Here is a 17,051-nt window from a genome sequence, read left to right on the forward strand (position 1 = left end):
TTCCCCCACCTCTTGCTTGACCTCAGGTGATGCCAGAATAATTTCAGATATGTTTCTCCTCAGGTTTCTGGTCTGGCTCTTTCTAAGTCATGCGTTAAAATTATTTGGTGGGTTATTACTTGAATAACCTCCATTTCAGTAGCAGCATCTTCGGAAAAGCGATTATGAGTTTTAAAAATATTCTTTATGGATCCGAGTTTTCTTCCAGTCCAGAAGAGAGTGTATCTCGGTGACTGTGTCTGCTGAGAACGGAGGAATGGATGGTTGAGAAATATCCAGGTATTTTAGAGGACATAAACCAGTCTGTTTAAGAAATGCTTTGTTGCTTCTTTTGGCAAGGTTGGAAAAGTTGCTTTAAATGTGGCTATCAGCTGTTTGTATCATTCGAGTATGTTCGGATCTCCTTATCACTGCTTGATAGGATTAGAGCCTGAATTGACAACTTCCTTAGTTTTGACACTCTTACCTGCTTCAGCATGTTTGGAGGGGGAAGTAGTCTTGCTTACTGAGAGTGTGGAGTGGGTAGGACATTAAGCTTGTCTTTGGGGCTTTGCCAGTAGATGTGCTGAATTCTTTAGGCATTTGAATCAGATCAGAGTATAATGGGTACTTACCTCTTAATAGTTTATTTCAAGATAGAGAGTGAATACTGTCCTTATCTATGGGAATTCTCTTGCTGATTTCTCTTTCTAGAGGGTGGAAAGATAGATACTGGGGGTGGGAGGGCAGCTGCTCAGAGCTCACTAGAAGTTGCCATTGAGAGGGCATCTGGCAGACTGGGCAGTGGGGCTTTGCAGAGCAGCCCTGGGCCAGGTGTTGAGAGATTTAGGTCCTTGGTTCTGGCATTAGCAGTAGGTTGCTGTGTGTCTTTGATCCAGCCAGGTAGCCTTTAGAGTATTTAATAGTCTCCGTAAAATGACAAGCCTGGACATGTGGTTGTAATTTTTTGTGGTTCTCAAAACCCCTGTTTTATGTAGCTTGTTAGTTGACCCTTATCATTTGGTTCTAGAACAATCTTGACTATCTACCGCTACTCTGATATGACAAAAATATAATATAAAAGTTTTTACTTTTGAATCATATATTTTCCTATGTTAGTTCGTATAGTGAGTGTCCATAAAGATGAAAGAAGAGCTTCTTCGAGGAGATGTTCAACTATTCTTACTGTAGTGATTTTTAAATCTTTTACTCTCTTACTATATATGGGATAGTTCCGATGTGATTTTTCTGAAGGATGAGATATTTAATCTGAAATCAAGAAAGGTGGTTTGCCAAAGGAACATAAAATTAGCCCAATTTTTGAAATTGATGTTGACTGCTTGGTGTTTGGTAAAAAGCCTCGCTATGAGAAGCCATTGGGGAGATGAGTAGTTCAGGGTCCGGCCGATTTCAGGAAAGATGAAAAATGTTGAAATCAAGTGGGAAGAAGGAAATGTGGCAAATCACAGGGAACCAGACTGTTTTTAAAAGAGAAAATTCAATTTTATCTGCTTTTTTCCAGCAAATTCCACTTGATATTTTACATTTTCTTGATAACTTAATAAAGAATCTCAGGAAGGAGTTGCCGAACTTTAGCTTAGTGAAAGAGAATTTGTCATTTGTGACATTTCTTCTCTAAATAGCATAGGAAGATCAATGTATTAGTTTATAGTTCATGCATTACTGGCTCTAGCTATTTCTATTCAGAAAAGAAACAACATGTTATATAGCAAAACTTGGCACAATGGGGAATTTTGGTTCAATCCCTAAACATTGAACTCTGCTAGGGACCAGGCATTGTGCTAGGCACAGCGTGGGATATGCAGATGATAAAACACAATTCCTGCCTTCAAGGAACACCAAGTAACACTTACCTTTTAGAAGATAAGCTGATAGTAGACAGATAATTTAGAGTGATATGAAATCAACATAAACAAAACATAGGAATGTTGGCTCTCCATTCAAAGTATGCACAGCATCTGGCTGCTTCTCATCACCTGCAACTACCTTGAGCTGAGCCACCATCATCGCTCACCTGAGTTCCAGCCTTGTAGCTGGTCTCACTACTCCCACCCTTGTACCTGTAGTCTCTTTTCCACACAGCAGCCAGAACAGTCCTTTGAAATTGTGGGTCACATTATATCAAACTCCTCCAGTGGTTCCCAGTTTCACCAGATGCAAAAGACCTTTCAGAAGTTTACAGTGTCCTGCACAATACACACATTCTCTCTCTCGTGTTATTTCTCTGACTTCCTCTCCTGCTGCTCTGACCTTCACTCACTCCACTCTACTCACACTGGTTTCCTTGCTGTTCCATGGACATGCCAGGCATGTTTCCACCTTAGGGCCTTCACAGTGACTCCCTCTGCCAGGAACACTCCCCTAAAGACAGCTGCATGAACAACTCCTCATTTGACTTTCAAGTCTTTGCTCAAATGTCACCATCGCAGTCAGTGAAGCCTCACCCTAACCACCCTATTTAAAATTGCAACTCACCCCCCACCCATTACTCCCAATCCTCGTCCTGCTCTATATCTTTTTCCATAGCAGTTATCATCCTCCGACTTAACTATATGATTTATAATTTTGTTCAACATCTATCTTCCTCAGTTGGAATGTAAGCTCCAAGAAGGCAAGATCTTTGTTTTGTTCAATGTCGTACAATCTAGAACAATGCCTTGCATGCAGCAGGTGCTCCATAATTATTTGTTGAATAAGTGAATGAATGAATGAGAAGGAGATATTAATTCTGACTGAGAGTTTTAGGGAGAGTCATGAGGAAGAAACCTTTGAGTTGGGTGTTGAAGGATGAGCAGAATTGGACAGGTTTTCTAGGGAAAGACCTTCCAGATGGAAGGAATATCTTAAACAAAGGTATAAAGTGGTAGAGCTCATGAGTGCTCCTGGAGTGGCAAGGAGTTCTAACTCACTGGGGCTTGGGAGGCAGTGAGAGTGGTAGTGGTGGATGGATAAATTAATGGACAACAAATAATTAAAGGACACTCTTAGTAGAGTGAAGGGACAAATTACTAATCACTGCCTGTATAAGATGGCAGGCATGTTGGTGATTGGAATCGAGGACTCTCAAACAAGTAGCATGCATAACATGGGAGACGGTCTCACTTTAAGAAATCAGTAATGTGAATAGTGTTTCTTAATGAGATCTCCTTTTTATATAGTACTTGACTTTTCAAAACGTGGTCACATGCTTATTATGATTTAAGCTTCATAACAGGGTGAAATTGTTGGAATATAGTATATAATAGGCAGGTCTTATTTACAATGTGATAAACTTTTTAAAAAATTTGATTGCATCTTATATCAAACCAGCTAAGTGACTTGCCTGAGGCCATGGAGTTTGAAAGTGGGGAAGCAGCTTCCCACTGTCTTGGATCTCATAGCCATGTTTTCCCACTCTGCCAGACTGTCTCTCTAATTCTGACTCGATACTCAAGATATCTAGCTGGGTTTTTTTTTGTGGTGAGGAGGGTTAGCCCTGAGCTAACGTCTGTTGCCAATCCTCCTCTTTTTGCTGAGGAAGATTGGCCCTGGGCTAACATCTGTGCCCATCTTCCTCTACTTTATATGTGGGATGCTGCCACAGCATGGCTTGATAAGCAGTGCGTAGGTCCGCGCCTGGGATCCAAACCTGTGATCCCTGCGCCGTCGAAGCGGAGCTCAGGAACTTAACCACTATGTCACCTGGCCGGCCCCTCTTGCTGATCTTTTACAAGAGTACAAACCTCTTTCCATTTCTCCCAGTCACTGAAAATAGCAGTCTCTTCATCCAGTTACTTCTTTACCACATCCATTTTTCTCTTTCTCCCTTTTCCATTTAAACTTATCTGGAATAATTATTAGAAAGATTAATGTATGTCGTCAGTGGATGTGTTTTTACTTTTGCCTGTTTAGCATTTTGCCTTCTTTCAGGCTTATGCCAAGACTGTCTGACTCAGCACCTGACATTCTAGTAAGCTTGTTGCTGTCTTTCATGTGGTTCTTGGGTGGAAGGGAAGAGAAAGCATGTCAACAACTCCATTTGAATGTCTTCACACTTGCTTCTTGCTCACTTTGGGAGTAAACCTGATCTTCTTAATTCCCCCAGATGTTAGTAGGCAGGAAGAGGCGGAGGCAGAACTCAGTGAAGGCGAGCACTGGTATGGAAACTCTTCAGAGACTCCATCAGAAGCATCCTATGGAGAAGTCCAGGAGAACTATAAGTTGTCTCTGGAGGACCGGATCCAGGAGCAATCCACTTCCCCGGACACCTCCTTGGGAAGTGCCACGCCCAGCAGTCACACATTGGAGCTGGTGGCACTTGACGGTGAGGTCCTGCGAGACTCACTGCAGTGTCAAGATCACCTCTCCCCTGGCGTGTCTTCTTTGTGTGAAGATGACTCCCCAGGCTCTACTAAGCCTTTGAGCAGCAACTTGAGGCGGCTGCTGGAGGCCGGGTCCCTCAAACTTGATGCCACAGCTACAGCCAATGGCAGGGTGGAGTCCCCAGTAAACGTTGGCTCGAATCTCTCCTTTTCCCCACCATCCCACCATGCCCAACAGCTCAGTGTTCTCGCCAGGAAGTTGGCTGAGAAGCAAGAACAGAATGACCAATACACTCCAAGTAACCGTTTTATATGGAATCAAGGTAAGTGGTTGCCAAACTCAACCACCACCTGCGGCTTGTCCCCGGATTCAGCCATCCTAAAACTAAAAGCTGCAGCCAATGCTGTTCTGCAGGACAAATCTCTCACCAGGACTGAGGAGACCATGCGATTTGAGTCCTTTTCCTCCCCTTTTAGCTCCCAGTCTGCCAGTTCCACCTTGGCAGCTTTATCCAAGAAAGTCAGTGAGAGAAGCTTGACTCCTGGTCAGGAGCACCCGCCTCCGGCCAGCTCTTTCCTTTCCCTGGCTTCCATGACCTCCTCGGCGGCCCTTCTGAAAGAAGTTGCAGCAAGGGCTGCTGGGAGTCTTCTGGCTGAGAAATCATCACTGGTGCCTGAGGACTCTCTACCGCCACCGCCTTCAGAGAAGAAGCAAGAAAAAGTAACCCCACCACCTCCGCCACCACCTCCACCACCTCCGCCACCACCGCCACAATCCTTGGAATTATTGTTACTCCCAGTTCCTAAGGGAAGAGTTTCTAAACCCTCCAATTCAGGTATGGAATATTTTATTTCAATCATCGTGTAAGTCTTTTTTACTGTAAATTGCGATGTCTTATTCATTGCCTTATTCGGTTGGGTTCCCCATCTGATCTGAGGCAGGAATAAAAAAGCAGGAACACAACAAAATACTTTAAGTAAGCAGCGTGGTGGTCTTTCATGTATGTATTACACAAAGACTTCACAAATAGCCTTACTTTTGAAAGGTAATGAATAATCTTAGAGACATACTGTACTCCTCCCTTTCATATAAATGATTTTTTTTTCTTACCGAGTTCGGGCTAGGTCCATACGAGATATATTTAATGGGGGAAGATCAAAGCATCTTTGTCATGGAGTATGTGGCATCATTGAACATAGGGGAGAAAAAAAACCCACTGCTTTTGAAACAGTGGACCAGGGAGAGCCCACTCTCCTGCTGGCTCCGTCACAAATGGACTTTTGTATAATCAGTAACTACTCTGCCCTAATTTATCACACTCGGTACTTTTATGTTAGCATTTTTATTACTTTTTTGTGGAATTTAAACCTTTTTTGCTTATCCTATTCTTCTATAATTTCTTGTCATAGAACTCTAAAGAATATTGTCATTCAGACATAATCAAAGCATTTCCTGCAAATGCTTTATTGTATTCAAATCCAATCAGATTCTGAAGGAATGTGCATGTGGAAAATTTGAATCATAAGTTTTTCTTGTGGGGACAGTCTTTCCACAGGAGAAGTCGCTGTCTGATAGAGCCTTAACATTCACAGTTATTCATCAGAGGGAGAAATTTAGTCACTTGAGTTCTTACAGTGGAAACATCATTTCTTGTACCGGTTTGTTTTTAAATTGTGCACATGATAAATACATGGTCCTGGGGATGGATGTATGGAGTTTCAGATGTCTCACAAGGATATCCTGCCAAACTGGAACAGGAAGTAGGCTGTGTGTCCTCATCAGTATAAACACGGCCATTGTGTGTGTCTAGCCAACTTTTGATTATTTGCAGCCGTATTGATGAAGAGTGCTTAAAATGGCAAATAATTGACTGAAGGATCACAGCTAACATCAGTTTGATGCATTTATGACAGATTTCCATTTAAATTGCTGAGTTAGCTATATGCACTAATTATAATGACTTTAAAACTTGTGTAAACAGTAGAATAGAACTAGGAAAATGGATATCTGGAACTGTTATGACTCGAAGTGATCCAAATCATTTGCTCCAGAGTTTCTGAAGTGTCAGTAAAATCCTGAAATGTTTATCAATTCTGAGTTTCATTTCTCCTCACTTCTCACCTGCCATCTGGTGACATAAAGAAAGAACTGGCTAAAATTAGGGAACAAGGAGAAGAGCAGAGGGAGCCGGGTAATTTTGCAATGGAATAAATCACTCCTGATTTATAGAAAGATCCCTTAGGGGTACAGCAGAAAGAGAGGTATGGCCATATGTAAAATGTAATTTTATAAATATTCTCTATCTGGTTATTGAATAAATGTATTAATGGTGTTTACACTGTAAATTCACCTGGACATTAGTTATTTGGAAAAGCTTATGCAAAATTAATGATAAACTTTAGTTTACTGAAGACTTGGAAAGAAGTAACTGATAAACTGTGCCTCCTGAAGACAAACTCTAGCAGCTGTCATTTTAAGTGCCTTGGGTATAACCAGCAATAGTTGTGAAGTATAATTTTTTCACTCGGTGACTAGATGCATGTGAAGCTGAGAAAGAGGTCATGAATGGACTTCCTGTGTAAGGTGGACTTTCTGCCTATTTTGTTGTAGGATATACACCCGAGGGAAAAGATGCGCTCCCTTTTTGGTTTAAATGCCCTTAATCCACACCAACATCTCAACAGGCTTCTCAACAGAATTTGTTATGGAGATCTATAAGAAATCATTTTGGGGCTGGCCCGGTGGCGCAAGCGGTTAAGTGCGCGCGCTCCGCTGCGGCAGGCCGGGGTTCGCCGGTTGGGATCCTGGGTTCGGATCCCGGCACGCACTGACCACACCCCTTGTCAGGCCATGCTGTGGTGGTGTCCCATATAAAGTGGAGGAAGATGGGCATGGATGTTAGCCCAGGGCCAGTCTTTGTCAGCAAAAAGAGAAGGATTGGCAAATGTTAGCTCAGGGCCAATCTTCCTCACAAAAAAAAAAAATCGTTTTTTTCTTTTCTCTTTACTTAATTTATTCTTTTGCTGAAATGCTTCATATTTGAATCAATGAAAATGTTCAAACTGCAAGAGGAGAGAAAGGAACTTGTCAGATTTGGGCTCTGCAGCCCCCTGCTGATTGACTGGTACCTGGGCCCCCTGTTTCCCACGTGCCTCTGTTCACAATCCAAGACTTGGTGAAGCTGCTCCATTGACCGAGTAATTGTATTAAAAAATCATTCGTTTTGTAAAACTCACGCCAGAGGAAAGATCGCTGCAAAGAAAAACCGAGGGCTCTTGCAACGGCCACTCAAAAAATGCTCCGTGTCTCCATGTGGACGCATCCTAAATTCAGGTTCTGTTTCTTACTGCATGGATTGGAAATAGAAGAGAGGTGCCTCTGTGCACTTTTCAGTTAAAGCGAATGTCATCACTTCCCAGCATCTTAACTAGATTATGGGTTAAGAAGGAGTTGATAGAATATCTAATTTTGTTATTTATCTTTGTATCATGGAGAGATGATTTGGTTGGTGTTACTTGGATCCCTGATTTTTGAATCTGAATGGAAAGGGAGGTGGGTCTTCTCTGTCTGCCCCTCCCCTCCCTATTTCCTCCTTCTCCCCTCACCCTTGTACACACTGTGCTGTTGGTTGCAGGACAACCTGGAGGCTGGATTCGGATGTAATTTGGCTTTACCTAAAAAGCGTTATGGGAATGTGGTGAGAGCCTCACCCACGTTTCTAAACATTTCTCACTATTATTTTTTTTCCCTTCCCTTGGAAAGAAATCTTAGTTTAATTCAAATTAGGTAGGTGGACTGGCCTCTCGCAGCAGGGAAAGGGTTTCTGTTGCCTAATGACTTAAATAGACAAATAATAACCAAAAAAAATTCCACAGAAATAAACTACACACCATCCTGATTTCAAGCAGGGCTTACATTTTAAAGCTATTTCTCAAAATGTTGCACAAAGGGCATATAAAGTTGATTCTAGAGTTACAAAGAGATATATGCTAGAAAAGCCAATCCTGTATTGAGTAATTTAGACACCAGCATTTCTTTGACCTTCTTTAGGTCAAGGGAAGTCCAAACTATGAAAAAAAAAGAAAATATCTTTTAGATCTGGCCTTATTCCTCTTTTTTGAACAGCATCCGGTTGTAGCCAGGTCGTGGTGTATTTAATTCCTTAAAGCGTCCAGCACTCGAGAGCCTTTCCCCCTGCAAGAGAGACGCGACACTTGAGGAGGAGGTTTCTTTCATGTGACCGCGTGCCCCAGCACATGCTACACTGCTCCTCTGAAAGGGGACACGATAGAGAGAAGATTATGTGCGTTTGCTATAAAGATAAATGTCACACATTGACTCAATTCTCTTTGAAGCTACTGTTCTGTTGCAGCTCAGCATAAAATAAATGGTTTTTATTTTAAAGACAAAGTTTCTTGTAGAAGGCCAACAAGAGTCCCAGGATGCCAGGCTCCTAGTTAAAAGAAATAACAAGGAGAATTTCAGAGAGAGGGTCTCTAAAACATCTTATTTTCCTGAATAAAATTTAATATGCTTAGAAGCAAGTTGGTCTCATACAGCTGACAGCCAAGAATATTTCCTGGGTGAATAGATAGGGTTTTCCAGCTGCTGTTTTTTTTTTAATGTGATGTTATTAACACTATTGCAAAAGCATAGAAAATCCAGCAAGTGAGGGAACCTCTCAGATACTCCCATTAGATCCATGATTATTATTGCCGTAATCTGGGAATGATCACATGCAGGAACTTGCTTAGAAAATTCACTTTTTAATCCAGATTCAGAACTATCTGTCGCTGGTCTCAATTATATTTCCAGTGACTTATTATTATTATTATTATTTTTAAGGAAGATTGGCCCTGCGCTAACATCTGTTGCCAATCTTCCTCTTTTTGTTTTTTCTCCCCAAAGTCCCAGTACATAGTTGTGTATCACGGTTGTAGAGTTGTAGTGCTTCTATGTGGGACGCCACCTCAGCATGGCTTGATGAGTGGTGAGTAGGTCCTCACCCAGGATCTGAACCGGCAAACCCCGGGTGGCTGAAGCAGAATGCATGAACTTAACCGCTGTGCTACCAAGCGAGCCCCTCCAGTGATTTAAACTTAGACCACCTCGAGATATCAGACTTCTCTCTCAGTTTTATTGACTATTTACCAGGTGTTAAAATATGCATTGATAATATCAATGTCAATAACAACAGATAAGTCTAGTGATATCCATTGCTAACATAGCTTTTTGTTTCCCTGAAATAACATTTGAGAGACACACCCAAGAAATTCCATTAAAAGATATTAAATCCATGTATATTGTTAGGGAGGAGGATGGATCATCCTATGCAGATATGCACCAGTAGGTTAGTAGGCCTAGAGATGGTGATGATGCACAGATTATGCACACCTAGGGTCACCTGGCATCTTGGACTCCTTTGATGTGTATGGTAAGATCTGTATGCAGAAACTACCCACTTGCAAATTATCTTGATTTTCTGCAAATTGCCACATAGAAGACATTGCTACATAAAAGGACAAAGTTTGATTTCAAAGCCTACGAAACAATTACATTTGTCTAAAAAATATCTACTTTGAGTTAAAACAGTTAAGTTAATAAAACGCTCCATGATTATTATTATTATTATTATTTTTAGCCCAATGAAGTTTTGTTGTTGCTTTGTGGATTTATGTATAGACAATAGGGTTGAGCACTAAACCGGAAGTAAAGAGATTGGCTCCAGTCCCCCACTAACTAGCAGAGGGATTTGAAGCATCCACCTCCGTTCAGGTTTCTCAACTGTAAACTGAGCTGGTTGGGAATTATCTCCAAGATTCCTCCCTGCTTTAAAATTCCTTGCTTTTTCTTTCTTTAACTATTTGTCTATCAACTCAAAGCAAACGTTTCTTTTTCTATTTTTGAATTAAATATGTTGCTTCTTCAAATTCCCTGTCAAACCTCCTACAGAATTGTCTCTGCCTTGCGCAGATGTTGTCCATTGTAAATAGCTTAACGTCTATTATTGTACTTTATTAATGAGGTGGTCACACTGTATGCATTTTTAATATAATCTGTTCGAAAATTCATTTTGCTAATAGGTGAGGTAGAAGTGGTGAACATCTCTGTTTACACACACATTTGTTCAAGATGTTTATTGGCATGCTATGTGAAAGGCATGCACTCTTGGCTTAACACTACTTCCACTGGGACTTACTGGCAGCTTCCTGTACCTTTTTCTTGCATTTCCAGCACTTGTTTCATTTTTTTAAATAATCTCTTGACCCAGCCCTTTCCACTTAATCTCATTACAGTCCAACACACAGTTGTTGAATTGCTCATTGTACCTGGCACTGTTTTGGGTGCTGGAGACACAAAGGTAAGGACTTCCAGCCCTGCCCCAGCCAGTTCCACCCCCAACCCTCTTCTTCTTCTTCTCCCCTTCTTTCTTTTCCATCTTTCTCTTTTCTCTGTTGAGCTGAATTTGGCCACCAGACTTCTGTGTAGGCTGAGCCGGACCCTACCTGTGCAATACAGTGGACTCCTGGTCCTTTATTTTCTCTTGGCTCCAGTAACAAGGTTCCATGTTGGGCCAGGCCCTGAGCTGTGAATTTATTATGTGATGTCAGCTGTTTAAATTTACATCTGCTCTGAAGGTGAGTTTTCTGCTTTGGAGGTTATGACTAGAGTTTATTTTCACTACTATTCCTACAACAGCTACTACCAATAGCTTCCATTTACTACATGACAGGCATTTCACACACATTTATCATCTCTTTTATTCCAATGATAATATTGCCTATAAAGAGAACATGTTTTCTCTAAAGTAGCCAGTTAGCAGCTGTCCATCCCACTGGGTCTCTTAGCGTTGGGCGGGATTCAGTTTTGTTTGTGGTGATGCTAACTAGCTAGTGATATATTTGGGGGAAGTTGTTAATCAGACAGTCGTAAACTAGGTAAAATTATGAACATTTCAATCCTGTTGCCTCAAGAACCTGTGGTTCATTCTGAAGAAGTGGTCATATTTCCTTAGGCTCTAAATTTGAGTGAAATTTACAGCTGTCAGTTCCTTGAAAATAGTTTGGCATACAAAACAAAAATACATTCTTACTTCCTCCATTCTCTAAAGTAGCTAACAATATCATGGACCCATGGAAGGGCATCCTACTAAAATATGAAAATTTTTTCTTTTTTTTTTTTGGTGAGGAAGATTGTCCCTGAGCTAACACGAGTGTGAGTCTTACTCAAAATATTTTGTATGTGGGTCGCCACCACAGCATGGCTTGATGAGTGGTGTAGGTCCATGCCCAGGATCTGAACCCGTGAACCCCAGGCCGCCGAAGCAGAGCGTGCGAACTTAACCACTATGCTGCCGGGCCGGCCCCTAAAATATGAAAAATTTTTTTGAATAAATAAAAGTGCAGATGTTACCAGGGGAGATTAATGGCTAACTTTGAAAATCAGTCATTGTATTCTGCTTACTTTTATCATTTGACTTCTGTCGTCTTCTTTTCCTGCCGTGATCAGTTAAAAATGTCAAATAGCTAGAGTACGTAGCTGTTGGACCACATACCTTGTAGTTAGTTTCTCTTCATTGTGAGTACTCTGATTTTTTTCCCCTGTCAATCCAAGGACACCCTAATTTGTACACAATTCATGTGTATTTTGATGTTAATAAAAACTAAGGAAGCATAGCTCCAAAATAAAATAGATTAATATGAAATAGTAATGTGCAGTGTTTAATGTAGTGTAGACTGTAAAACATTTGCAATGTAAAATAGGCGATTAGGGTGGGGGCTAGGAGGGTGTCAGAAAAAACAGAGCATATTGGTCACATTCTGCAAAGCAAAGTGTCTGGAGGAAGCCAGCAATGTTCTTTTTGTCAGCTAATGCCTTTTTATTGCATTCCTATGATGTACCGTGAAATCTCAGGTCAGCAGAGGACACCTCAGTTTTTCTCTTGTCTCCCAGACAATTCTGTAAAATTAGGCAGTTTAGGGTTCAGATAGTTGGAAATACTTCTTGAAGATGAGGATTAGTGGCAGCCTTTCTTACTACTTTGATGTTCTTACAACCCAAAATAGATATCATTATCATTTCTTTCCCCTCTGGTTTATGACAATAATCTCACCTAGAGGCCTGATTCAGTCCTTTCTCTCAAATCTGTTGTTCAACATGTAGTCTTTGTGATCAAGATGTCAGAGTGGAGGAAATGACACTGAAGGATAGGAAATGAGAGGCCAGATTAGGGATAGGGCTTCAGGTCAGCAGAGGCAATCAGCACAAACAGACAGCAGGAAAGCTATAGATGGGTTAATAAAGGAGCTTGTTTAGAAGCCTCTACAAAGTGTGCTTTTTCTAGAGTGAAAAGAAACCTTCAATCCCCACCCCATCCCCTAATCGGAAAAGGAAATGCTTGTGATGGAACATATCACAAGTAGCATTTCCAGACTTGAACGGAATATTTTTAGATAGAGGATTCTTTTCAAGTTGCTTGGTTAAGCTAACCAATATTGCTTATACCTATATTAGTAAAACAGCATTTTTGGAATGCCCTGACTTTATTCCAGAACGCTTCTGGTTCTCTCCATTTTAAGTGGTTCATTGCACGTGGAGGCTCAGTTGACTCAATGAATAAATAATAAGATTGTTTTAAAGTTTACACTTGGGAATATTTCCTTTTAAAATTATAAGTAATGTGTGCATTAAAAAATTCAAATAGTACAGAAGACTATAAAATAAAAATAAAAGTTTCCCTTCCTGACCCCTTCCTTTTAATCCACAGTCCTTTAAAGTTAACTGCTTAATGGTATCTCAGGTGTGCTTCCAGACAATTTTCATACAAATAAAAGGATATCATTTTTTTGAGTCATTTATTCTTCCCATTCTTCCTACTTCCTTCTTTTTTCATTCAAGTATTTAAAAGCAAATCCAAGACCTCATATTCATTTGCTTGTAAATATTTCCATATATATATTTCCAACAGATAAGGACTTTAAAAAAAATAGCCACAATAAATATTATCACATCTAGCAGGATCAACAATGGTTATGTGATGTTATGGAACGCCCGGGCTATAATCATTATTTCCTGAATTTTCTCGAAAGTGTCGTTTCATAATTGCTTTGTTCAAATCAGGAGCAAAATAAGCCTCACACTTTGCACTTGTTTTACATGTCTTTTAAGTGTCTTTTCATCCATACCCCTTCCCTTTTTAAAATACCATTTACTTGTTGAAGAAACTGGGTCATTTGTCCTGTAGAACTTCCCACATTCTGAATTTGGCTGATTCTATCCTCTTGGTGTGTTTACATTTTTTTTAATCATCTATATTTCCAGTAAACTGCTAGTTATATAGAGGCTTGATTAAATTTTTTGTAAGAATATTTCATAGGTGGCTTATCAGAAGACACACAATGTCTGTCCCATTTTTAGTGATGTTAAGATTGAGCAGTGGTTTTAGGTGTTGTCAGCTTGATCCATCCTTTATAAAGTTCCTTATCAACATTTCACCTAATGGTGTTAGCAGCAATTGATTCCCATTTTTTAGAAAATAGAATCACCCTAGACATACAGTTTCATGTCTTGCTTTATCTACTAACTCTAATATCTTGGACGTGTTTCTATATCAGCATCTGTAGATCTAGCTCATGTTAAAAAATGGCTTCAGAGCCAGCCCTGATGGCCTGGTGGTTAAAGTTCAGCACGTTCTGCTTCTGCGGCCCAGGGTTCAGTTCCCAGGTGCAGAACCACGCCTCTCGTCTGTTAGTAACCATGCCGTGACAGCAGCTCACATAGAAGAACTAGAAAGACCTACAGCTAGAATATACAACTGTGTACTGGGGCTTTGGGAGGAAGAAAAAGAAGAGAGGAAGATTGGCAACAGATGTTAGCTCAGGGTGAATCTTTCCCAGCAAAAAAAAAAAAAAAAAAAAAAAGCAACAGCAAACATTTAAAAAAATGGCTTCATATATTTTATTTTATGAGTGTATTACAACTTATTTAACCCATATGAAAAATTTCTGATCCCTCCTAATTGAGTGTGAGTCCTCAACTCTACTTGTTTTGATTTCCTATCTCCCCAAGTTGCAGAAGCTAGTGTGGCACTGAGCCATATAAATTGATAGACCAGAAGTGTAGCAACGCAATGTCACGACAGAGACCCTTTCCTGTGGGAATGGCGGAGGGAGAGTAATCTTAGCTTTCCTTGGAGGAAGTAGCTGGTTTGTTTGCTTTCCTGAAAAATTGAAGCGTTTGTGGCTGCCTGGTTGTGGCTCTAACCAAAGTGGGCAGTGGGGCCCAGTCGCAGTGCAGAGGAAGGCAGTGCGTCTTGTTAGTGACAACCAGAGGGACAGAAATAAGAGGGTGAACAACCCTGACCTTAAGACCCCCTGATGGCCCAATTGGCAGCAGCATCTGCTCAGACCATAACTAAACAAGTCAACAGTAGGATCCTAAAATTTGTCTCATGGGTTGTGAGGTTTATGATGGCTGTTTGATTTTCAGTGTGGAGCAGTGCATTATTCTCTGTCCCACTTGATTTGTCTTTATTTCTCGCTGTTTTTCAAGTTCAGGAATTCAGATATGAACTCGAGTCTGGTAGTTTCCTTCAAGAAACAAAGCCCCTGAAGTCAGGCTTCTCTGGGCTCAGCTAGGACAGGCTAACGAAATCCCTTTGCAGATGCACTCCTAAGTGTGGGATGGCCTTTGGAAGTAAGGCTTTCACAAGGCAGGATGGTCAGATTTTTTGAAAAATGGAACCCAGTTGGAAGTAATGAGCTCAACGAGAAGAAAAGCAGCAATAAAACTGCCTCGTGGATAAAGTCTTGGAATTGCCAAGGAAGAAAACCAATTCATTTTTAGTGTTCTTTATATAGCAATGCATGTGAGTTAGTGCTGGATGCAATGTACCTTTTTGTTTTCCTTAATTTTCCTGTCTTTCTCCTTCTTCCAAGCCTCAGAAGAGGAAAGCGGAAAGCCTTTCCAGTGTCCAATATGTGGTTTGGTTATAAAAAGGAAGAGTTACTGGAAGCGGCACATGGTGATACACACAGGTTTAAAAAGTCATCAGTGTCCGCTCTGTCCATTCCGGTGTGCTCGCAAGGACAATCTCAAATCCCACATGAAGGTAAGCCAGCTGCGGACAGGCCTCACGGAGAGGCAGGCCCAGCCAGGGCTCTTGCACATGGTCCAGTGCAGGAGCCTTCTGGGCAGGAGAGGGGCCACTGGTGGAGCTTACGGATGACAGTGCTCATTGTCACAAGGCAGAACACAACGCAAACGAAGCCCGTTAAAGCGGGTCTCCTTGTAAAAGTCGTCACACTCATTTTACAACCAAAAACTTAAAGGCAGAGAGAAGCTTCAATATCCATATAACATATGTATCATAGAGCCATTCTTTCCTTTTGGAGACCTGTAGTGTAGAGCCATCCTTTCCCATTGGGGTGTAGCAGCCTAACCTGGCTTTGCATGGCGGTGCATTTCTGGGGCACTCGGAGGAAGAGTTGGGGAAGAGCAAGAAGCAGGGAAAGACAAGTACAGGAAGGGAGATGTCTCCTGAGGGATGTTTCCTTCTGCCGCTGCTTTGCTCTCCAGCTTACAAACCCAGAGGAACACCCAGAGACACCTGATAGAAGTGTGTCAATAGAAGAAAGACACCCGGGCTTTAACTTGCACCCTGTGGGAGGCTTGGGGGCCGTTCCTGACCAGACTTGAGTCCTCCTGAGGCTGTCAGCTTTTGAGCTGTCATAATTTCCAGGATCACACTTAGCAAACAGCTAAGGACATTGTTTTCAATGTCCTATTAAGAACAGTTGGGGGGCTTGTGCCTGTAATAAGCATATAGAGAATTGACTAGACTCTGTGTGTCACTCTTATGTGAGATGGGGGAAAACTTAGACATCTAGAAATCATTTTAGCAGACCCCATTAGTACTAAGGGTTTTCTCTGAAATTCAACGAGAAAACTCATGACATCAAAAGAGCATGACTTTTGAATTGGATAGACCTGCATTTAAATCTTACTGTGCAACTTACTAGCTAAGTGACCTTGAGCAAATGAACATTTAGACTCTCAATTTTCTCATCTGTTAAATGGAAATGATAATGTTTGTCTAGAAGAGTTATCATTAGTATTTAAGGAGATTATATTAGCAAAGTATCTGACACAGAAATGTTCAATGGTAGTTATTTGATTTCAATAACTATCATGGAAAACCTTAATAATGGCAACAATCATTTTCATTGATATTGTCGATAATTTGGCTTTTGACATTGTTTATAAAGTTTTTACTTTCTTGCTATAAGAAATATAGTGTATGTACATAAGATATTTGCTCTTTTCAAAGTCTTGTAGTCTAATCCTTTTGAATAGATCAGTAATCACTGTTTAGAATTGTAGCTCTAAAAAAGTGTCATCAGACAGACCCTCTACTGACTTTAGGAAATTGCTTATAAGATTAAAAAAAAATTAAATCCATGATGTAATTTGTTTTCTATCATTTGCCTTTTCTCCTGGGAGTAGCATGCCCTTCTTCTTCCGAATCCATTTAACCAGGGGTTCTGGTTGGTTGAATTTTACTAAGCCTCCTTAGTTTTTACTTTAACCCTCCTCGTCCTCTCTCACCTCTTCCCAAAATAAAATCTCATATTTTACACCTGCAAAGTGGATTTCATTAGCAGGATAAGACTTCAAAAGAAATGCCTTTAAAACTAAAATTTGTTTTTGTTACCGTGTCTTTCGCTGTGTTTAGAAATCAGGTCTGGCCA

At 40.8% G+C, this 17,051-nt stretch overlaps 1 protein-coding gene across 5 annotated transcripts in view; it reads left to right on the forward strand.

Moving 5' to 3' along the window:
* ZNF827 (zinc finger protein 827) overlaps positions 1–17,051 on the forward strand; it is a 173,354-nt gene that overhangs the window by 27,785 nt on the left and 128,518 nt on the right. For all 5 annotated transcript variants that reach the window (XR_015553812.1, XM_014780184.2, XM_014780186.2 and 2 more), the window contains exons 2-3: positions 4,085–5,137; positions 15,240–15,412. Coding sequence is in view for 4 of the 5 variants with exons in the window: in XM_014780184.2 (XP_014635670.1) it covers positions 4,085–5,137; positions 15,240–15,412 (1,226 nt within the window). In the remaining variant the exon portion in view is untranslated. The remainder of the gene's footprint in view (positions 1–4,084; positions 5,138–15,239; positions 15,413–17,051) is intronic.

This window comes from Ceratotherium simum, chromosome 12, assembly GCF_057802395.1.
Source record: "Ceratotherium simum simum isolate JZ-2026a chromosome 12, ASM5780239v1, whole genome shotgun sequence".
NCBI lineage: Eukaryota > Metazoa > Chordata > Mammalia > Perissodactyla > Rhinocerotidae > Ceratotherium > Ceratotherium simum.